Genomic DNA, 19,088 nt, shown 5'->3' with positions numbered 1-19,088 from the left:
ATGATTTCATTTGTGTGAAATTTATTGCGACTTACTTAATGTCTCCACATGTGGTCAATTCTGGTGGCTGCATATACTAGTTCTGTAATTCTGGGTATAATTCTGTGTATTCTCACTGTCTCCTTATTGTAGCAGTTATTAAGATTTGTGCGTTCGAATTTACCATTATGATTGTGGATTTGTATATTTCTTCTTTAAGTTCTGTCTATTGAGACTTCATGTATTTTGAGGCTATATTTTCACTTCTATTGAGAATATGTTGGAAGTTTTTATATTTTCCTCTTTAAGTTCCTTCCCTTCCTTTTTTCCTCTCTTCCTCTCCTCTCCCCCTTTCTTTTTCTTTGTTTCTTCCTGTGGTTTTATTACGATGTACTCAGGCATGGTTTCTTTGATGAGAATACTGTTTTGATTTTGTAGCACTTCTTGAATCAGTGACATTTGGGGGAAGTCTTGACAACTATCTCTTAAAACACTGCTTCTGATTGCCTGCTGGCACCCCAGTTAAACATGATTAAAAATTCTCACAGTGTTCATATGTTTCTGATACCGTTTTCTATGTTGTCCAACCTTTTATTTTCTCTTTATGCTTCAGTTTGTGAATTTTTTTCTTACCTGTTTTCTAATCTACTAGTTCTCTCTTCAGCTGGGTCTAATCTGCTATTAAACATATTATATTTTCCTTTTAAAATTCATTTTTATAGTTTTTAGTTCTCTGCTGAAATTTGCCCTACTTTAATCTAATTTTTAGTTGCAATAATTACACTTTTGAAATGTATGTTATGAACTATAATATTTGAGTCTTTTGGAGATCTTTTTCAGAAGTCTATTTCTCTCTTTCTCTCTCTCTCTCTTTTTTTTTTTTTTTTTTGGTTATTCTGTCTTATCTCCAGGAATACTAAGTATTTTTTTTTTTTTTTTTTGGTCTGGGGCTCAATTTGAACCCACCACTTCCAGCATATGGGGCTGGCACTCTACTCTTTGGAGCCACAGGAGTCGCCCAACTAAGTATTTTTTAATTAAATGCCAGACATTATGAATGAAAATTCTAGAAATAAATTTGACTGTACTGTTTTCCTTCCAAGAAGGGAGGTTTTCCTTGATATTTTTACCTCTCTTTAAAAAACAGTATCATTTTTTACTTTCATTTATTTTTTAATCATTGTTATTATTTTCTATTTGTTCATTTTGAGTTCTCTTTTTCATGCTGGAAGGTTTCCTTAAATATTAGTGATGTTATGAATGAGGCACTAAAACCTGAGTGTAAGCTGTTGATATTAGTGGAACTTCTTGTGAGTCAGTTGAGATCAATAGTTCTCAATCAAGAGTGATTTTGTCCCCCAGGGGACATTTGGTCATGTTGGAGATATTTTTAGTTGTCACAGCTGGTGAGATACTATTGGCATCTAATAGATTGAGGCTAGGTGTACTACTAAACATCTTAAAATGCACAGAACTGCCCTCCACAACAAATAATTATGGACCAAAATGTCTCCAATGCCTAGATTGAGAAACTCATTTAGAGCAATAGGATGGAATCATTTGTTAAAAATAATTTTGTGGGTTGGATGCACTGGAATTTCACATCCTCTAGTCTGTTTTGGCTACTGCCTGCCACATCTCGGGTCCTTAGGTATATATGTGGATTAGGGAACAACCTTTACTGTTACCTGGAACTTGTCCCCAAATTTTTGCAGAATTTTATGAAATGCTGTTTTGTGTTTATGTGTATGTGAAGCTCATTATTTCTGTTGCCCTTCCAGACTAAAGTAGGCCTATGTGTCTTTCCCATGCCTCCTGTTCCACGGGCCCTGTGTCGTTTCTGCCAGTCCATCTTTTGTTCCATATTGCATGAGACAGAGTGTTCCCACAAGACTGGTGAGCTGTGGCTCCAGCCCTCTCATGATGGGTTTATCCACTTGTGTGCTGCCCCCTGCATCCTGTTCTCTCACAGCACTGCCCCTCATGCCTTTGGGTTAGGTGAGCACTCCAGGTCTCCAAAGTGATAGGTCATGCAATTAATATTGGAACACATTTTATTTTTATGTTTAATTCACTGTGTGGAAACTATGGTATTACGCCCCCAGGGATATTGTTGCTTTCTTCTCAAAGGAAGAAGATCTGCACAGTATCCTGAGACCCAGTGAGTTTTTGTGTAGTTGCTTTTCTGATTTCTAATTAATGCATAGTAACTTTCATGGCTGTTATAACTTTGTAGCAAAAGCGTTACTCATGTTTATGGTACTACTGGTGTAAACAAGCCCACTGGGCTGCCTGTCATACAAAGGATCTTACATGCAGCTATTTGCAATGCATAATACTTGATAATGATAATAAATATTGCTAGTCTATGTAGTTACTATACTGTGCTTTTAAATCATTAATTTAAAATGCATTTGTCATTATTATTATTAAAAATGACTATAAAATAGCCTCAGGCAGGACTTTCAGACATTGTTGTCATAGGAGATGACAGCTCCATTCATCTTATTACCTGTGAAGACTTTCCAGGGCACAAAATCTGGAGGTGGTAGTCAGTGATATTGATAATCCTGAACTTGTATAGGCCTAGGATAATGTGTGTGGTTGTATCTTACTTTTAAACAAAATTTTTAAAAAGTAAAAACAAACAAAAAAATTAAGATAAAAAAATTTACAGAATAATGATATAAAGGAGGAAAATACAGCTATTTTTGTACAGCAATACAATATGTTTTTATTTTAAGCTGTGTTATTATGAAAGAGTCAAAAAATTAAAAGAGATTAAAAGTTGATAAATTAAAAAGGTCACAATTAGTAAGGTTAATGTATTGTTGAAGCAATAATTTGTTTCTGTAAATTTAGTGTAGCCTCCATATGCAGGGCTTATAACATCTACAGCAGTGCACAGTGATGTCCTGGGCCTTCACCTTCTCTCACCACTCACTCACCGACTCACCCAGCGCAACTTCTAGTCCTGAAAGCTTCATTCCTGGGAAGTGCTCTGTATAGTTGTAGCATTTATTAATTTTTCAGAAATATTTTTACTGTACCTTTTCTATGTTTAGGTATGTTTATATTTTGTTTGTGTATATTAGATACACAAATACTTCCCATCATGTCACATCTATCTACAGTGTTCAGTACAATAGCTATCCAGGTTTACAAACCTATTCCCTAGAAACAATAGTCAAGCAGCATGACTCTGTGTGTGTGTGTGTGTGTGTGTGTGTCCCAATTATATAAATGATTCAGAAGCATTCTTAAGGCATTCTTAGAGCAGCTTTGATTTTTACCCTGGAAGACAACGAAAGCTACACTGTACCTAGGCCAACTAACTCTTTTTTTTTTTTTGAGACGGAGCCTCAAGCTATCCCCCTGGGTAAAGTGCCATGGCATCACGCTCACAGCAACCTCCAACTCCTGGGCTCAAGCGAGTCTCCTGCCTCAGCCTCCCAAGTAGCTGGGACTACAGGCACCCGCCACAACGCCTGGCCATTTTTTGGTTGCAGCCATCATTGTTGTTTGGCGGGCCCGGGCTGGGGATTCGAACCCGCCACCTTAGGTGTATGTGGCTGGCGCCTTAGCCGCTCGAGCCACAGGCGCCGAGCCCCAACTAACTCTTTATTGCACTTCACACCTGGAATTATACAGTTAAATCCTCTAACCATGCTTACTAGGCAAGCTTATGGAGCAACACATTCTAAGTGACAAATGGTCAGCAATATAAAAACACAATATGAAAATGCCCCCAGTTTGCCCCAGACCGTGAAATTTAACAATCTCCAATTCACCACACACACACACACACACACACACAAATCCTCCCATAGTACACAGTACACTTTTTGGTCTTTTATTTTCTAGTTGTTCTGTTTAGTTTCATGCAACGGAATTAAATAAAGATAATGAGTTAGCAGTTAGAAAGATGATAATAGCATGCAGTAAGCCCTTATTATAGCATCAGGTTATAATACAGATATGTATGTGTGTGTGTGTATAAACTTTATTTAATTTTAGGATCAAGTTATAGCAGATACATATACATATATATTATAGCAATCAGGTTATAATGCAGATATGTGTGTGTATATATATAGATATACACACTTCATTTAATTTTAACAGCTCCATGGGCAATTTTGCTTTTTATATCCTACAGATAAGGAAATTGAAACTTTGGCAGATTAAATAACTTCCAATGTAAACCATGGGATAAATAGTAGAGCTGCCAGACACGTGATATGGGCTCTGCAGCCCCAGGCCTTGTACCCCTGTAGCAGCTACAGTAGGGAGACTATGACCCTCCTACACCCCCAAGCTGGGTTGCCCATTACATGCCTCTCATGGGTCTTGCTTTTTGGTGGTGGCTCCCAGGGTAATTATTGCACACAAGAATATGCAAGCCTAGCCTTATGCCCACAATGTTTAGATAACTACAGCATCCTTAAGGGAGTTGCCATCACAACCACTGCAAACCATAAAGACCACCCCTCAGAGTAGCATTTCACAGCAGAAGTGACACATCTAGATTCTGATACATCAACATTTATAGCAGGTTCTAGGCAGTGTATTAGCAAAATAAGACATAATTTCATACTAGCACAAAGGAGGAGTAGTCAAATAAAATATAAATTTTTCAAACAATCAGTTATTTCACAGAATTTCACCTTCTAAAACCCATCCAGGGTCACTGTCTTCTCCTTGCACACCCCACCTCACCCCTTCTCCCTGGGTTGGAACACTGGAGAAGTTCTCCTCTGCACAGCTCTGTCGCACAGCTCTGTCACAGCTGCATGCTGGAGTCACCAGCCAAGGGCTGTGTCGGAGACGCGGTACAATCTCAGAGAAGGAAATAGAGAAAATGGTATGTTTCTCTGAGAAGGAGTGTGTTCTTTCTAATGGCAATGGTTAACTGGTCTTTTGCTTAAACATTTGCTAAATAGTTTTGTATCCTTTTTTCCCCATTGATATGTCCTGGGAAACAGTAATGAAATTTTTATTCCTTCTGAAATCCAGATGATAAAACAGAGGCTTAGAGACTGGCTCTTTCAATATTTGGTGGAACCAGGAACTCAGTTCTTTGGATTAGTGTTGGCACCCTGACTGAGCTCAAAAGGCAGCTTGAGGCTCTACAGCAGGGGCCAAGCCTGGATGAGAAAGTACATTAAGATCCAGCTCCGTTGTCCAAAGATGTGTGGGAGATTCACTTAGCATGTCTTGGCTTCAACTTCCTCCCTGGTAAGAAAGAATCGTTTCCGTTCACCAACTCCAGGGCACTGAAAACATGTAGGATTTCAAAGTGCAGGCAGTGCTGGGACTGCCCCTCCATTCTTCTCAAACGGCATTGCTTAAACATCCCAGTGTGTGGGTATTTTTGACATACATTGAGTACCAGTTTCCTGTAGTCCTACCCAGTATAACTGCATCATACGGCATTTGTAACTCCAAAGCTAGATGGCATCTGTTTGAATCATGGTTTTGAAGCTCACTTGTTTCTCATCCTTTTGTGCCTTAATTCCTACAGTGGAAAATGAATGTACCACAAGCATTTCCTTACAAACGTAAGAATTAAATGAGATGATATATAAATGTGCCCAGAATTGTGCCTGACACGTGATCATGCCACATCATTATTACTGTAGATACTTAGCAAAAGTTTAAAATTACCTGAAATCCATCCTGAATTTCTCATACTTGCTTCTTAGTCTGAGATCTGGGAATTACTGGAACTTGCTAACAGCTGTTCACAATAACAAATCATGACCTTCTTTGAGAAACAATGCAGGTCCAGAACATGGAGAGGCAGAACCATCTGGCACTGCTTGAAGTTTGAAATCCTACATGTTTTCAGTGCCCTGGAATTGGTGGATGGAAATGATTCTTTCTTACCAGGGAGGAAGTTCAGGCCAACACATGTTAAACGAATTTCCCAAAGTCTTGGGAAAGATCTTGATACAATTTCTCATTTGGGATTGACCCTCGGTGCATAGACCCAAGCTGTCCTTTGAGCGTAGGCAGGGTGCCAAGAAAGCAAAACCCAGTCTCAGTCCAGAAGCCTAGAATGTCAAGAGGATCTTGGAACAGGGAGGAGCTAAGTTGAGGAGGAAAGTGAGTGTGAGAGATGGAGGCAGCCCTTAGTGGAGACTGAGGGCCATGTCCTGGGACAAACACCCAGGGCAGGGCAGGTTCACTCGTGGCTGGGATGCAGGATGGCAGTGGGCTCAGAGAAAGGCTGACTGTCGCTGGGACAGTCTAGAGCGTTCAAGAGGTCAGTGGGATGCAGCAGGGCCAGTGGGAGCAGGGACAGATCCTTGTTTGTCACCATACAATGGAAGGCAGGTGACGAGGCCTGAAGGCAGGAGCTGCCCCCAGACTTGATGAGAAGACAAAGTCAAGGGTTGACACTGAAGGCACACCTGGGGAACTTCCATTCCCTGGGGTGTTTCTGAGCTTCAGTGAGTGCTCATTTTGGAGGTCTTGTGTGGATTGTAGAGAATGCACTCATGTGCTTAAGAGCAAAATAGTACACACAGCACCAGAATGTTAGCCAATCAACACTTGCTCCAAATTATATAACATTCTTCTGTAAAATTAAATGGTGCTAAAAAATGATGAAGGTCATGTATATTGTGAGCTGTGTCTTGGAAGATTCCAATCTTACCCGCATTACTTCTGAAATGGTATTTCCCGGTGGTCAGTTATGGTCAGTCTGATAGATTTGGGGTTGGGTGGGAGCTAGTCATAACCTCATTCCCTTATGAGAGGACGACATGTCAGAAGCTGAGGTCCCCCACTAGGTTAGACTAGATGCACAGCTCCTGTAGCCATGAAAACGATGGCTGGTGACTGACAGTTTTCCGGACCTGTGATTTTGTCTGTACAGTTTCACATTTGCTGTGTGATACTGCACACACTGTGAGTGTCTAAACCATGTCAGTATGTTTCCAGGTGTGTTCAATTCTCCTCAATTCTTTTATTTTCTTTATAAGGTCCTGAACAATAAGGAAAAAAAAAGGAAAGACTCTGTCTACATCTTTATAAGATCTAGAGCTTGGGGCGGGTGGAGATGTCTTCTCTGTTATGAACATCATGCTGACTAGATGAGCAACTTTCTTAGAAGTTATAGCCACACAGAACTGTTACTTCATGCACCATGGAAGGGGGAGGCACATTCGTCCCACTTACTCCTGGCATCCACGGCATCTCCTGCTGGGGCTCCTGAGCAACCCATTCTCATCACTCTTCCCCCAGTGACACAGGGATCACGTATCATTGTCCCTCTGAGGGTTCTGGGGATTCTTCTCATCCTGCCTTACTCCCCAGCACTCTGCTCCCGTGGACTCAGGGGTCCCATGTCATTGTCCCTCTCGGGGTTTGGGGATTCTTCTCATCCTGCCTTACTCTCCAGCACTTGCTTCTTCCAGCTCCTTTGCGATCTGAGAGTGAAAATATTGAGACATCCTCGGTGTTGTGCCCTAGAAACATGCTTGTGATCCACACCCACAGTCAAGATGTTGCCCGCTTTGGTCTAAATTGAGGCTATACTTTCATTTCAAATGCACAGATCTAGGACAGAGGCTGAGCAAGGATTTGGTTTCCTCAATGTCAATACTTCTTGATAATTGGTTTTGCAAAATTAATGTTATGAAATGACTTTCGCCAAATGCTTGCTGCTTCAGGGAAGGCATTTTTTTTTTCTTTTAGGATTACTTGACTCCAGGTTGGAACATAAACTTTTTTCCCCCCAGAAACTCTCCTGAGCTCTGCGTGAGAGCCTTCCCTGCCACTTGTAGAGGTTCCCTTCTTCTGTTTGTGGTGCCACCTGCTCCACTTTCTGACATCCCTTTGGTCTGCAGTGTCACCCTTTGTGTTGTAACTGCTTTCTTCTCACTTACATGTAAGTCTCAGCATCACAGAGAAGGGCTATACAATGAGAGAGTTTATACTCAGCGAGGAAGTGGCAAATGTTGCATGTGAACCAACTTTGACTGTGGAGCAATTTTTTTGTGAAGGTGTTTGTGTTCACACCTACATCCATTTGTGCCATCTCTGCTCTGTGAGCAGGAAGCACTGGTGTGAGGACAAAGTGACCTGTCCTCCTACTCTGCTTTCCTCAGGAGGGGTGCTGGACAAGATGCTTAACCACCCGGGGGCCGGGCGCTTCCGCCTCTTGGGCAGCATGCTGGTCAATCTCTCCTCCTGCGTGGTGTTGAACCGTTTCCAGGCTGTGGAGTCTGTGGACGCCCTGGAGAGGAGAGCACACGAACTCATGCAGCAGAACAACTTCCTGGCCAGTAAGTACTCGATGAAAAAATGTGTTTACAAAGGGGCAGCTCAACTGTGTTGTCAGTTTTTGTGTTTCTCCTGAAACATACCTTATGGTGGCTCAGAAAACAAAGAAGTCCACTGCAGATAAAACATAAAATAAAGCAAAATACTTGTATTGAGCTAATGAAAAGATGTTCATTGTGCCATAATCACTAATGGCATTTTTGTCATTCACTGCGGCTGGCTTCACTACTTCATAGTATCATGTCATGGTTAAATCTCACATGATAAATTGTATTTTTCCTGATTAAAGTCATACTCTAATTTCCTCTGTCACCTTTATTTTATCATAGTATCTTGATATCCCAGTTGAGTGAAAAGACATTAGTCAATTCAACTCCATTATGAATTCTTCACCTAGTCAAGATAAATGTGATGTGTACTCTGATCTTTTTTTCGAGTAAACATTTAATTACTTGTTATTAAGGTTTTGTATTGGCTGGCTGAGCTGCTGTAACAAAGTATCAAAGACATAAACAACAGAAATTTATTGTCTCACAGTTCTGGAGGCTAGAAATTCAAGGTCAAGATACCCCTGGTCTTTCCTGGAGAGTGTGAGGGAAGGGTCTTCTCCAAGTCTCTCGTTGGCCCCAATCTGCCATTTCCCCCTGTGTGTTTTCACGGCATCTTCCTCTATGTCTCTGCATCCAAATTTCCCCTTTTTACCGGGACACCATTGTATACAATGGGAGCCCACCCTAAAGAACTCATTTTAACTTGATTACTATTTAAAGATGCTATCTCCGCATGTGGTCACACTCTGACATGCATGGGCTGAGAACTTCAACATATAAATTTGTCAGAGGGTGGAGGGAACAATTCAGCCCATAGTAGAAATTATGCATGAAATTCAAAGAACCCATGTGTCAGAAAACAGAATCTATATACTTAAATTATGAATGGCAAGTAACCCCAAACAGATGGACTTTGCCCACTGAGTTCTATCTGCAACTCAAGAGAAGAAATGCTCAATGATTTGAACAGCCTTATGTAATTTTTAAAGTCCTGCAAAAAATACCAAACAAGTAATTTTTGTGTTGATGACACTATTACATGATTTTATTAAATAGAGAACAACACTGGGCCAGGAACTAGGAGGTCTTTGTTCAAGCTCACCACAGACTGCCCGTGTGACTGGATTTGTCCCCCTTCAGGCCAGGCTCCCATAGAAGGTGCGGAGCGGTGCCATGCCCATGGTCCCACCAGCTTCTCCATCTGACTCAGTGCAGACATGGTGTGGTGTGAACCACTCCTTAAGTTGTGATGATGCTTCCTTTTTCTTTTTCTTTTCTTTCTGCCATTAGGTGTCATATTCAACAGTTCCATATTAGGAAAGAACTTCAGATCAGAGACCCCCAAACTACCTCCCCACGTCACATACACAATTCGGACCAGTGTCTTATACAGCATGAGAACAGACTTGGTGAAAAACCCTTCCTGGAAGTTCCATCCTCAGAGTCTACCAGCCAGTGGGTTCAAATACAACTACATCTTTGTCCCACTGCAAGACATGATCGAAAGAGCCATCATTTCAGTGCAGACTGGGCAGGAAGCTCCGGAGCCCCCAGCGCAGACGCAAGGGATTCCCTACCCCTGCCACACCAGCGACCTGTGAGTAGCCACACGCCCTTCAGGGGCCACCTGTGGCGAGATGGTTCGTGTTCAGAAAAATGAGTGGGAGAAACACTTTGTTTTTCTTTTCCTGTGGTCATTCCAAAGAGCATTTCTTAAGAAAACCCATCCCCCCTTTGAATTTCTTAAAGTTCATGCTTGAACTATTTAGGTAGAAGATTAAGAAATTCAATGACTGAGATAATGTGAATTTGACATCAGGCATCTATAGTCTAAGTACCTTTGGAATAAATTTGAGGAATAATACACGCAAGGGCTTGTGCGTGTCTGCAAAGGGTCCCCCCATATGAACCTGGGGAAACTGAGCAGGTCCTTTCTTCTTCAGTGGAAATCCTTAGAATCCAGGCAGTGTGCTGCGCAGAGTGGAGAGGGATTCCGCAGAGGCCTTGGTCTTGGCTTAGGTACTCATGGTGTGATGTGAGATTCACAGCAGTTAGATTGTGTGATTTGACTGGTGACATCTGTGTGGGGAAAGAGCAGCTCAGCCTGATGGGAAGAGTCGGAGAAGCCCCAATAACATCAGAGCAGCTGCTGGGGAGGCCAGGCCAGGTGGAGAGGAGATGGCTGTGGTCTGACTGGGGCTCAGCGATTGTGAGGGTGAGCTTGGACACCTGGGTGGGGTGGGGGGCATCAAAGCACGTCATAGGGCACAAGCCACACTGCTGTGGGCTGCCTGATAGATGATGCCGTCCCGTGAGCACCCTGCTGCCACAGGCGGCTCTGGGTAATGCAAGTCGTTTGCAGTCCTTACATGCTGGCTCTGGGTATTGGTATTGCTTTCTTGAGCTCTCTTAAAAGCACCTAGGAAGTAAGTGGCTGAATGTGAGGTTCCTAAAGGGACAGGCTCGAGGGCTCTAAGAACAGGGACAGGTGCTCCTTCCATGAGACGCTGCAGGTGATGGTATGTCCCCACCCTGACTGGGTGGAGCAGGGTACCACCACGCAGAAGGTGGGCTGCCTCTCGGGGGTGATGGGGCCCACATCTGCAGGACAGGTGCCTTGATGCCTCACCCCCCCACCTTCCTGTCTAGTGCTGTGACTCATACATAGTAGCCTGCCAGTATATCTTTGATGAAGATGGTGTTATAGGAAGAAAATGTGCTAAAAGCTGCCTGATTGAGCTTCTCTCAGGTATCATCCTGTGGGGCAGAGAACAAAGGGATGGGAAGAAGGAAGCCCAGTGTCATTTTCACCCAGGGACTGCCTCATTATCAGATTGTTGGTAAGCCTCTTAACCTCCTTCTTTGTAAAATGAAAGCTATTCTTTCTTCTCAAAGGGATGATATTTTTGGCTTTGAACATTTTTCAGCCAGTGATTTTCTGTCCGTAAGGCATTTTGCTCGGAGGTGAGAACCTGAGAGCAGTGACTGAGAAAACGGCTGCTGTCGCTGGATCCCTGCACAGGGGGAGCCCAGCACAGGGGGAGCTCAGCACAGGGGGAGCCCTGCACAGGGGAGCCCAGCACAGGGGGAGCCCTGCACAGGGAGAGCCCAGCACAGGGGGATCCCAACACAGGGAGCCCTGCACAGCTGTGGCACCGACTCAGCACCCGGGAGTGAGAGGCGCTGGGAGAGTTAACATTTTATGGTGCTATTTTCTTTAAAGGTGAATCTCAAAAAAGAAAAGTCTCCCTTTGACAGTTTTATTCTGCCTCTACCTGTGGAAGAGAGCAAGTTTATGTGAGTGGGACAGAGAGAAATCCCTCTGCTCCTGCTCACGGGAGGAAGATAGGGGTTTCCTCTGTCCACCCCGACTCAGGCTGCTTCCCAGGAAGTCATGGTGGGAAACACAACTTACGTCCTGCAAATGTGTCAATGGATGACCAGATGGCCTGACCAATTGACTTCCCATTCCTACTGACCACAGTGCTTGGTTGGCAGACATTGCCAGAGGGTTGGCAGGGAGACTTTGAGATGGATGGAGATGTGCCTTTTTCACCCCTTGAAGACAAATTATTATGTACGAGAAACATTTGTGCCTAGGAAGTTGGAGGTAGTGCAACACCCAGGTGTGATGTGTGGAATTACTTCTCTTGATCTATTTGTGGGATAGTACAAAACAACTCAGAAATATTGTCTCACTTCTTTGAGAAAGGTGAAGAAATATTGTAGTGCTTTGAAACCCTTAAATCTTTAGACCTCTCATTGTTGTACAGCCTTCTCTGTGTCCACTTTCAAACAGCTCCCTTTCTGGAGGGTTTAGTCACTTCCTTGACTGAGGCAATCTAAGATCTTTCAAGAACTCACGACACTTGAGGAAAAAATCTTTAAGTGCACTTTAGACTGTACAATGCACTTGTTAAAATTTTTTAGTGGCTTCCTGCTGCCTACAGAGTGAACTGCGTGTTCATTAATTTATGGATTTATTCAATGACATTTACCTACTATTTGTCAGTTTCTAGGCTTGAGGTGAATTGGTGAAGGAACAGGTGGACATCCCTGCTCTTGCAGCATTAATAGTCCAGGGAAGCAGAATCCACAAATACAATAAAGAAGAACGATGCATTGACTATCAGAAGGCAGAAGAGTCCCTCCTGGGGCAGGTGGGGAGGCATAGGAGGAGCAGGGCTGAGAGCCTTGTGAGGGGAGCAGACCCTGCCAGGAAGTCTTTCAGCACAGACTTGGAGGCACACAGAGGCACAGGGGAAAGTGTGTTTTAGGCCAGAGGAACAGCCAGTGCAAAGGCCCTGTGGTAGGAGTGGCCTGGTGCGTGTGGAAGGTCACAGAGCAGACTGACCAAGGGTGAGAGGACAGGAGATGAACTCAAAGAGCTGACCACAGAGGGTGTAGCTGCAGGGACTTGAGTGACATAAGAGGTTGTGCTGGAAGGTTTTAAGCAGGAATGTCATCATTTGACTCGTATTGTAAAAGGCTTGCTCAGGCTGCTGTTGTGTGGCAGAGTGTGTAGGGGTAGGTGTGGGATCCAAGAAAACATTTAGAAGGTTGGTGTCAAAACCTAGGTGAGAAGTGAGGGTGGCTTCTGTCAGAGTGGTGGCAGGGAAGGTTGTGAAAAGTGGTCGGATTCTGATTGCGTCAGGAAAGTAGGGGCAATAGAATTACCAAAAGAGGGTAGGAGGGTATGACAGAGAGGCAGCAAGGAAGACTCCCTCGTTTTGGTCCAAGTAATGGGACTGCTGGAACTAACTGGTAGGAACAACTGTGAGCAGAGAAGGTTTGGAGGACAAGAATAGAAATTCAGTCTGGGGCATGTCTAATTGCCTCATGGAAACCCCAGGAAATGCTACATCAGCATATTTCTGTAGTAGGCTAGAGAGATCAAGGTGGACCTATTGATTTAAGAGTCATCACCATTTTGATGGTATTTAGAACTCTGAGACTGGACAGTATTACCAGAGATAGAGAGACAAAGGAAGCCATGGGCGTGTCTGAAGCCCCTCCACAGAGGCTGGGAGAAGAGCAGAATGAGAAGCTTCACCGAGGCAGGAGGGGAACCTACCAAGCGTGGAGTTGTGGAGGCCACGCAGAGGAGGTGGCTCTGGGCAGGGGGGTGCTCCTGTGGGGCACACAGGTAAAACAGGGTGAGGACAGGTCCTGGGCCGCTGGACTCAGCCATGTCCACACATCAGTGGGGACTTCTCAGAGAGCAACTTCTGTCCTGTGGTGAGAGTGACAGTCACGTTGTCACTGTCAGTGGACAGACATAAGAGAGACTTGAAGGAGGAGAATTGGAGACAGAAAATCTCTCAGGAGTTTTGCTATAAATGGGAAGGAATGACCAGCAGGTATAAGGAAATTTGGGGAGATTCTTTCCCAAATTCCTTTGCTCACGTTTTAATGCAGGGTGTTAATGAGAATAGTCCAATAAAACCGGAAAACTGGTAGTGTATAAGAGAGAGAGAAATCGTGCCCTTGAGTAACTAACTGAAGGCAAAAGACCTTGATGAGTGGAGGGACCCACCACAGCAATTCACCCTTGGTAACAAAACTCATTTAACAGTATTTCACTGTTTAGAATGGAACTAATGTTTTGAGGGGCGTGCATTGGGAAATGCTACTTTGAGATTGCAGAGTTGGGTAGGGAATGGGTCTTTGTGAGATTAATGCTCTGTGACCCCACGATCCATGGGCAGTTAGTTATCACAGGTGTTCTTATGATTGGGACTGTGGTATACTTCATGAGTATAAAGATTTCAGATGTTAATGTATTGCTTCAAAGAGTAAGCTGACTTACTGAAAAGGTTTTCAGAAAACAAAAGTACAACAAACCTCTAGAATTGTTTGATATGCAGAAGGAGTATGTCTTGGAAAGGGCACCTGTTTTTTCCTCTACTGCTTCTTGGCTGCTTCAAGTCACAGGACCCTGGTTGGGCTGGGTCCAGGAGAAGCAGAAATGGAGTGCCCTGAGTCTGTCTGAGTGATGGCCCTGCTCCCGGGAATTGGTGCATCCGGCGGATGCTGCTGCATCTTGGGTGAAGTGAAGAGTGAAGAGGTGACAGCGATTCACTCTTGAAATGTTAAATTCCTTCTTTCAGAAAAAGTCAGTTTGATCCTCCACAGACCAGGCAGAGCATTTTATACACTTCCTCTATTTCTTTTCCTTGGGCTCTCCTGCACGTAACCTTATACATACCTTTCTCTTCTTTCAGTCAAAGGCTATGGTTCTCAGCAGAAAATCTCATTCCTGATAACCCTCAGAGTGCTGAAAGCCCTCTTCCCTCTCCTAAGCCTTGTCCTGTCTCAAACTTTGGTGGGAAGTAGAAGAAAGAGCTTTATTAAATTTACTTTTCTTTTACATTTAGTTTTTTAAATTTCAGACTCGTAGGAGGGTAATACAGTTAGGTTACATAGTTAACCATTGTATGGCTAAAGTTTGATTGTTGCAGTGTCCTCACTAAATTTTCTAGTCATTCACAGCTTGTACATACTTAATCTCCCTTCTGGATGGAGGAGGATGGTGTCTTATTAAAACCTCAGGAATCATTTATTCAATTTCTAAACATTCTTTTCAACAGCAGCAATAATCATGTTTCTTTTAAAATTCTATCACATTTTCAAAAATCATCTCCTTTATCCTCTAAGTACCTTGTAAGTACAGCTGAAGAAATTGCCACTCAGATAGGGTGAGTTATTTCTCTGGAGGCCTCTTGTTGTCTGAATATGCCCTTCATGCCTCCAATTAATTGCCACTTGCTACTTTTAAGCACTTTGTGCCGGGAGCCTTGGTCACTGGGCTGCCATTTCACACCATGGTGCTAGAAAGCTTGGCATGTTTTCTTACATCCTAATCTGAGCTCAGATTTCGGTGGTGGTTCTTCACTGAGATGTGTAGGAGTTTGGAAATGTGTGCGGTATTTTGATGGGCATGTGGAGGTGGGTGTATGTTTAGTGACTGATGGCTGGAGATGACAATTTTTTTTTTTAAATTTCAGGTCACAATATTTGAATTTGTTAGGTAAAGTCCCAATTCTAGCTGTGCCCTGCATCCAAAATGTGTGCCATAAATCCCTACATTGTGACCATTAAGTGGGAGCACCCCAAATCTTCTCCTCTCCCCTCTTTCCCATCACTCATTTCCCCTTCCCCCAACTTGAATTAAAAAGAATTTATCTCCTCTGTGGGCATGAATTAGATCATCCACTGGCTTCATATTAGTATTGGGTACATTGGATACTTGCTTTTCCATTCTTGTGATATGTTACTAGAGAAGAATGTGTTTCAACTCCATCCAGGTAAATACAAAAGATGTAAAGTTGCCATCCTTTTTATGGCTGAATAGTATTCCTTGGTATACTAGACCACAATTTGTTAATTCATTCCTGAGTTGATGGGCATTTAGGTGGTTTCCACATCTTGCTGATTGAAAATTGAGCTGCAGTAAACAATCTAGGGCAGATGTTTTTGTGATAAAATGATGATTTTATTTTCTTCCGGATAGATGCCTAGTAGTGAGATTGAGGGGTTCAAATGGGGGGAGGTCTAATTTGAGTTCTTTAAGGATTCTTCATACTTCTTTCCAAAGAGGCTGTATTAGTTTGCAGTTCCACCAATAGTGTAAAAGTGTCCCCCTCTCTCCACATCCACATGAGCATCTGTAACTTTGGGACTTTTGTGATGTGGGGTAATCTTACTGGGGTTATGTGATATCTCAGGGTAGTTTTGATTTGCACTTCTCTGTTGATTAGGGATGATGAGAATTTTTTTTTTCATATGTTTGTTAGCCATTCATCTGTCTTTGTCAGAGAAGGTTCTCGTCATGTCTCTTGCCCAGTGATAGATAGGATTGTTTGCTCTTTTTTTGTTGATTAATTTGAGTTCTCTATAGATGCTAGTTACCAAACCTTTGTCAGATTCATAACATGAAAATATCTTTTCCCATTCTAAAGATTGTCTATTTGCTTTGATTGTTGTGTCCTTAGCTGTGCAGAGGCATTTCAGTTTAATTAAGTTCCATTCATTTATATTTGTGTTGCAATAGCAGCTGAAGACTTCTTCATAAACTCTTTCCCCAGGCAGATATCAAGAGTTTTTCCCACACTTTCTAGGATTTTTATGATTTTATGTCTTAGATTTAAATCTTTTATCCATCTTGAGTCAATTTCTGTAAATGGTGAAAGGTGAGGGTCCAGTTTCAGTATTTTATGTGTGATTATCCAGTTGTCCCAGCACTGTTTATTGAATAGAGATTCTTTTCCCCAGGGTATTCTTTTGTTTGGTTTGTCAGATGGCTAGAAGAGAATAGTTTAATCTCTTCATTTTCTATTCAATTCCACATATCTATGTCTCTATTTTTGTGCCAATACCATGCTGTTTTGATCTATCGCCTTAGACTTTTAATATAGGCCAAAGTTTGGTAGAGTGATGCCTTTGGCTTTGTTTTTATTACTAAAAATTGCCTTGGCTATAAGGTTTTTTTCTGATTCCATATGAAATGAAGAACTATTTTTTCAAGTTCTTCAAAGTATGATGTTGGTATTTTAATTGGGTTTGCATTGAATCTGTAGATTGCTTCGGGAAGTATAGACATTTTAACAATGTTGATTCTACCCAGACAGCAGCATGGTATGTTCTTCCATTTGTGAATGTGTTCTTCTATTTCTTTTCTCAGGGTTTCATAATTCTCTTTTCTAGATATTTCATTTTCTTTGAAGCTAATGTGAAGGGAATTATGTCTTTGATTAGTTTTTCAACTTGGCTGTTGTTGGCATATATAAAGGCTACTGATTTGCGGACGTTGATTTTATACCCTGAGGTGATTGTTAGTGTATTTTTTGATTACTTTCAAGAGTCTTGTGATTGAATCTTTGGGATTCTCTAATTATACGATTATATCATTAGCCAAAAGTGAGAGTTTGACCTCCTCTGCCCCCATTTGTATGCTCTTTATAGCCTTCTTTTGTGTGATTGCTGTGGATAGAACTTACAGCACTATGTTGAATAGTAGTGGAGGTAGAGGACAACCATGTCTGGTTCCAGTTCTAAGTGGAAAAACTTTTAGTTTTACTCCATTCAGTATGATATTAGCTGTGGGTTTGTCTTAGATGGCTTCAATCAGGTTAAAAAATGTGCCACCTATACTATTTTCTGAAGTGTTCTTGTAGGAAAAGGGTGCTGAATTTTATCAAATGCTTTTTCTGCATCTGTTGAGAGAATCATATGGTCTTTGTTTTTGCTTCTGTTGATATGGTGAATTGCATTTATGGATTTGTGTATGTTAAACCAACCTTGCATCCCTGAGATGAAAATTACTTAATTGTGGTGTATATATATTTTTTAATGTGTACCTGTAATATATTGGCCAAGATTTAATTGAGTATTTTGAACCTATACTCATCAGTGAAATGGTCTTCAGTTCTCCTTTTTAGTTGGGTCCTTCATGGTTTTGGTATCAGGGTGTTATTCATTTCATAGAATGTACTGGGGAAGGTTCCTTCCTTCTCAATGTTTTGGAATAGTTTCTGCAGTATAGGTACAAGCTCTTCTTTGAAGGTTTGATAGAATTCTGGTGTGAGGTTGAATCTTTGTTTTGTTGAAAGATTTTTTGTTTCCTTCATCTCAGTGCTTGATATTGATTTGAGCAAGAGTTGTATTTCTTCTTGCTTAAGTCTGGGGACAGGATGAGATTCCAGGTATTGGTCCATTTTCTCCACCTTGTCAAATTTCTGGGCATAGAGTTTCTTATAGTAGCTGGAGATAATCTCTTGTATCTCTGTGATATCTGTTGTTATTTCCCCTTTTGCATTTCTGATTGAGCTAATTAGAGATTTTACTTTTCTGTTTCTAGTTAATCGGGCCAAAGTTTTATTGATTTTATTTATTTTAAGAACCAACTTTTTGTTTAATTAATTTTCTGAATGATTCATTTGTTTTTAATTTCATTTATTGCTGATTTAGTTTGGGTTATTTCTTTTCTTTTGCTACACTTGGGACTTGATTGGTCTTCCTTTTCCATTTCCTTAAGATGACTCATTAGGTTGTTGATATGCTCTCTTTCTGTTTTGTGGATGTAGGCATCTAATGGAATAGATTTCCCTCATAGGACTGCTTTTGTAGTGTCCCACAGGTTTTGATAACTTGTGACTATATTGTTGTTTGGGGAACAAACAATTTCCTCCTTTATCTCTTCCCTGACCCAATGTTCATGCAGTGTAAGTTTGTTTAATTTTTGTGCCTTTGTGTAGGGATGAAAATTTTTTTTAGAATTGAGTTCCACTTTTATTTCCTTGTAGTCTGAGAAGATACAAGGTATAATTTTCATTGTTTTAATTTTCTTGAAGTTTGATTTGTAGTCTGTATATGATCTATTTTGCAGTATGTTCCATGTTAATGAGAAGAACATATATTACTTTAGCTTTGGGATGATGTGTTCTGTATATGTCTATTAAGCCAATTTATTGTAGGGTCACATTTATTTTGAAAAAATTTTTTTTAATTTATTGTTGGGGATTCATTGAGGGTACAAGACACCAGGTTTCACTGATTGCATTTGTTAGGTAAAGTCCCTCTGTAGGGATTTTATTTAAGTCCCTTGTATTTTTGTTTAGTTTCTGTTTAGAGGATCTGTTCGGTTCTGCCAGAGGGATGTTAAAGTCTCCAGCTATTATGTTGTTAAGTGATGTCATATTGCTCAGACTAATCAAGGTCTGTTTCGTAAATCTGGGAGCATTTCAGTTGGGTGCATAAATATTTAGA

General features: G+C 41.6%; 1 protein-coding gene across 1 annotated transcript in view; it reads left to right on the top strand.

The window, feature by feature from the left end:
* The window catches only part of ABCA13 (ATP binding cassette subfamily A member 13), a 557,155-nt gene that overhangs the window by 186,734 nt on the left and 351,333 nt on the right, over positions 1–19,088 (top strand). The window contains exons 30-31 of the mRNA XM_003797747.1: positions 8,097–8,273; positions 9,612–9,918. Coding sequence (XP_003797795.1) covers positions 8,097–8,273; positions 9,612–9,918 — 484 coding nt within the window. The remainder of the gene's footprint in view (positions 1–8,096; positions 8,274–9,611; positions 9,919–19,088) is intronic.

Source organism: Otolemur garnettii, unplaced genomic scaffold, assembly GCF_000181295.1.
Source record: "Otolemur garnettii isolate 467f Iridium unplaced genomic scaffold, OtoGar3 scaffold00123, whole genome shotgun sequence".
Classification (NCBI taxonomy): domain Eukaryota; kingdom Metazoa; phylum Chordata; class Mammalia; order Primates; family Galagidae; genus Otolemur; species Otolemur garnettii.
The sequence above is the reverse complement of the archived record's forward strand: the minus strand, read 5'-3'. Positions and strand labels throughout refer to the sequence as shown.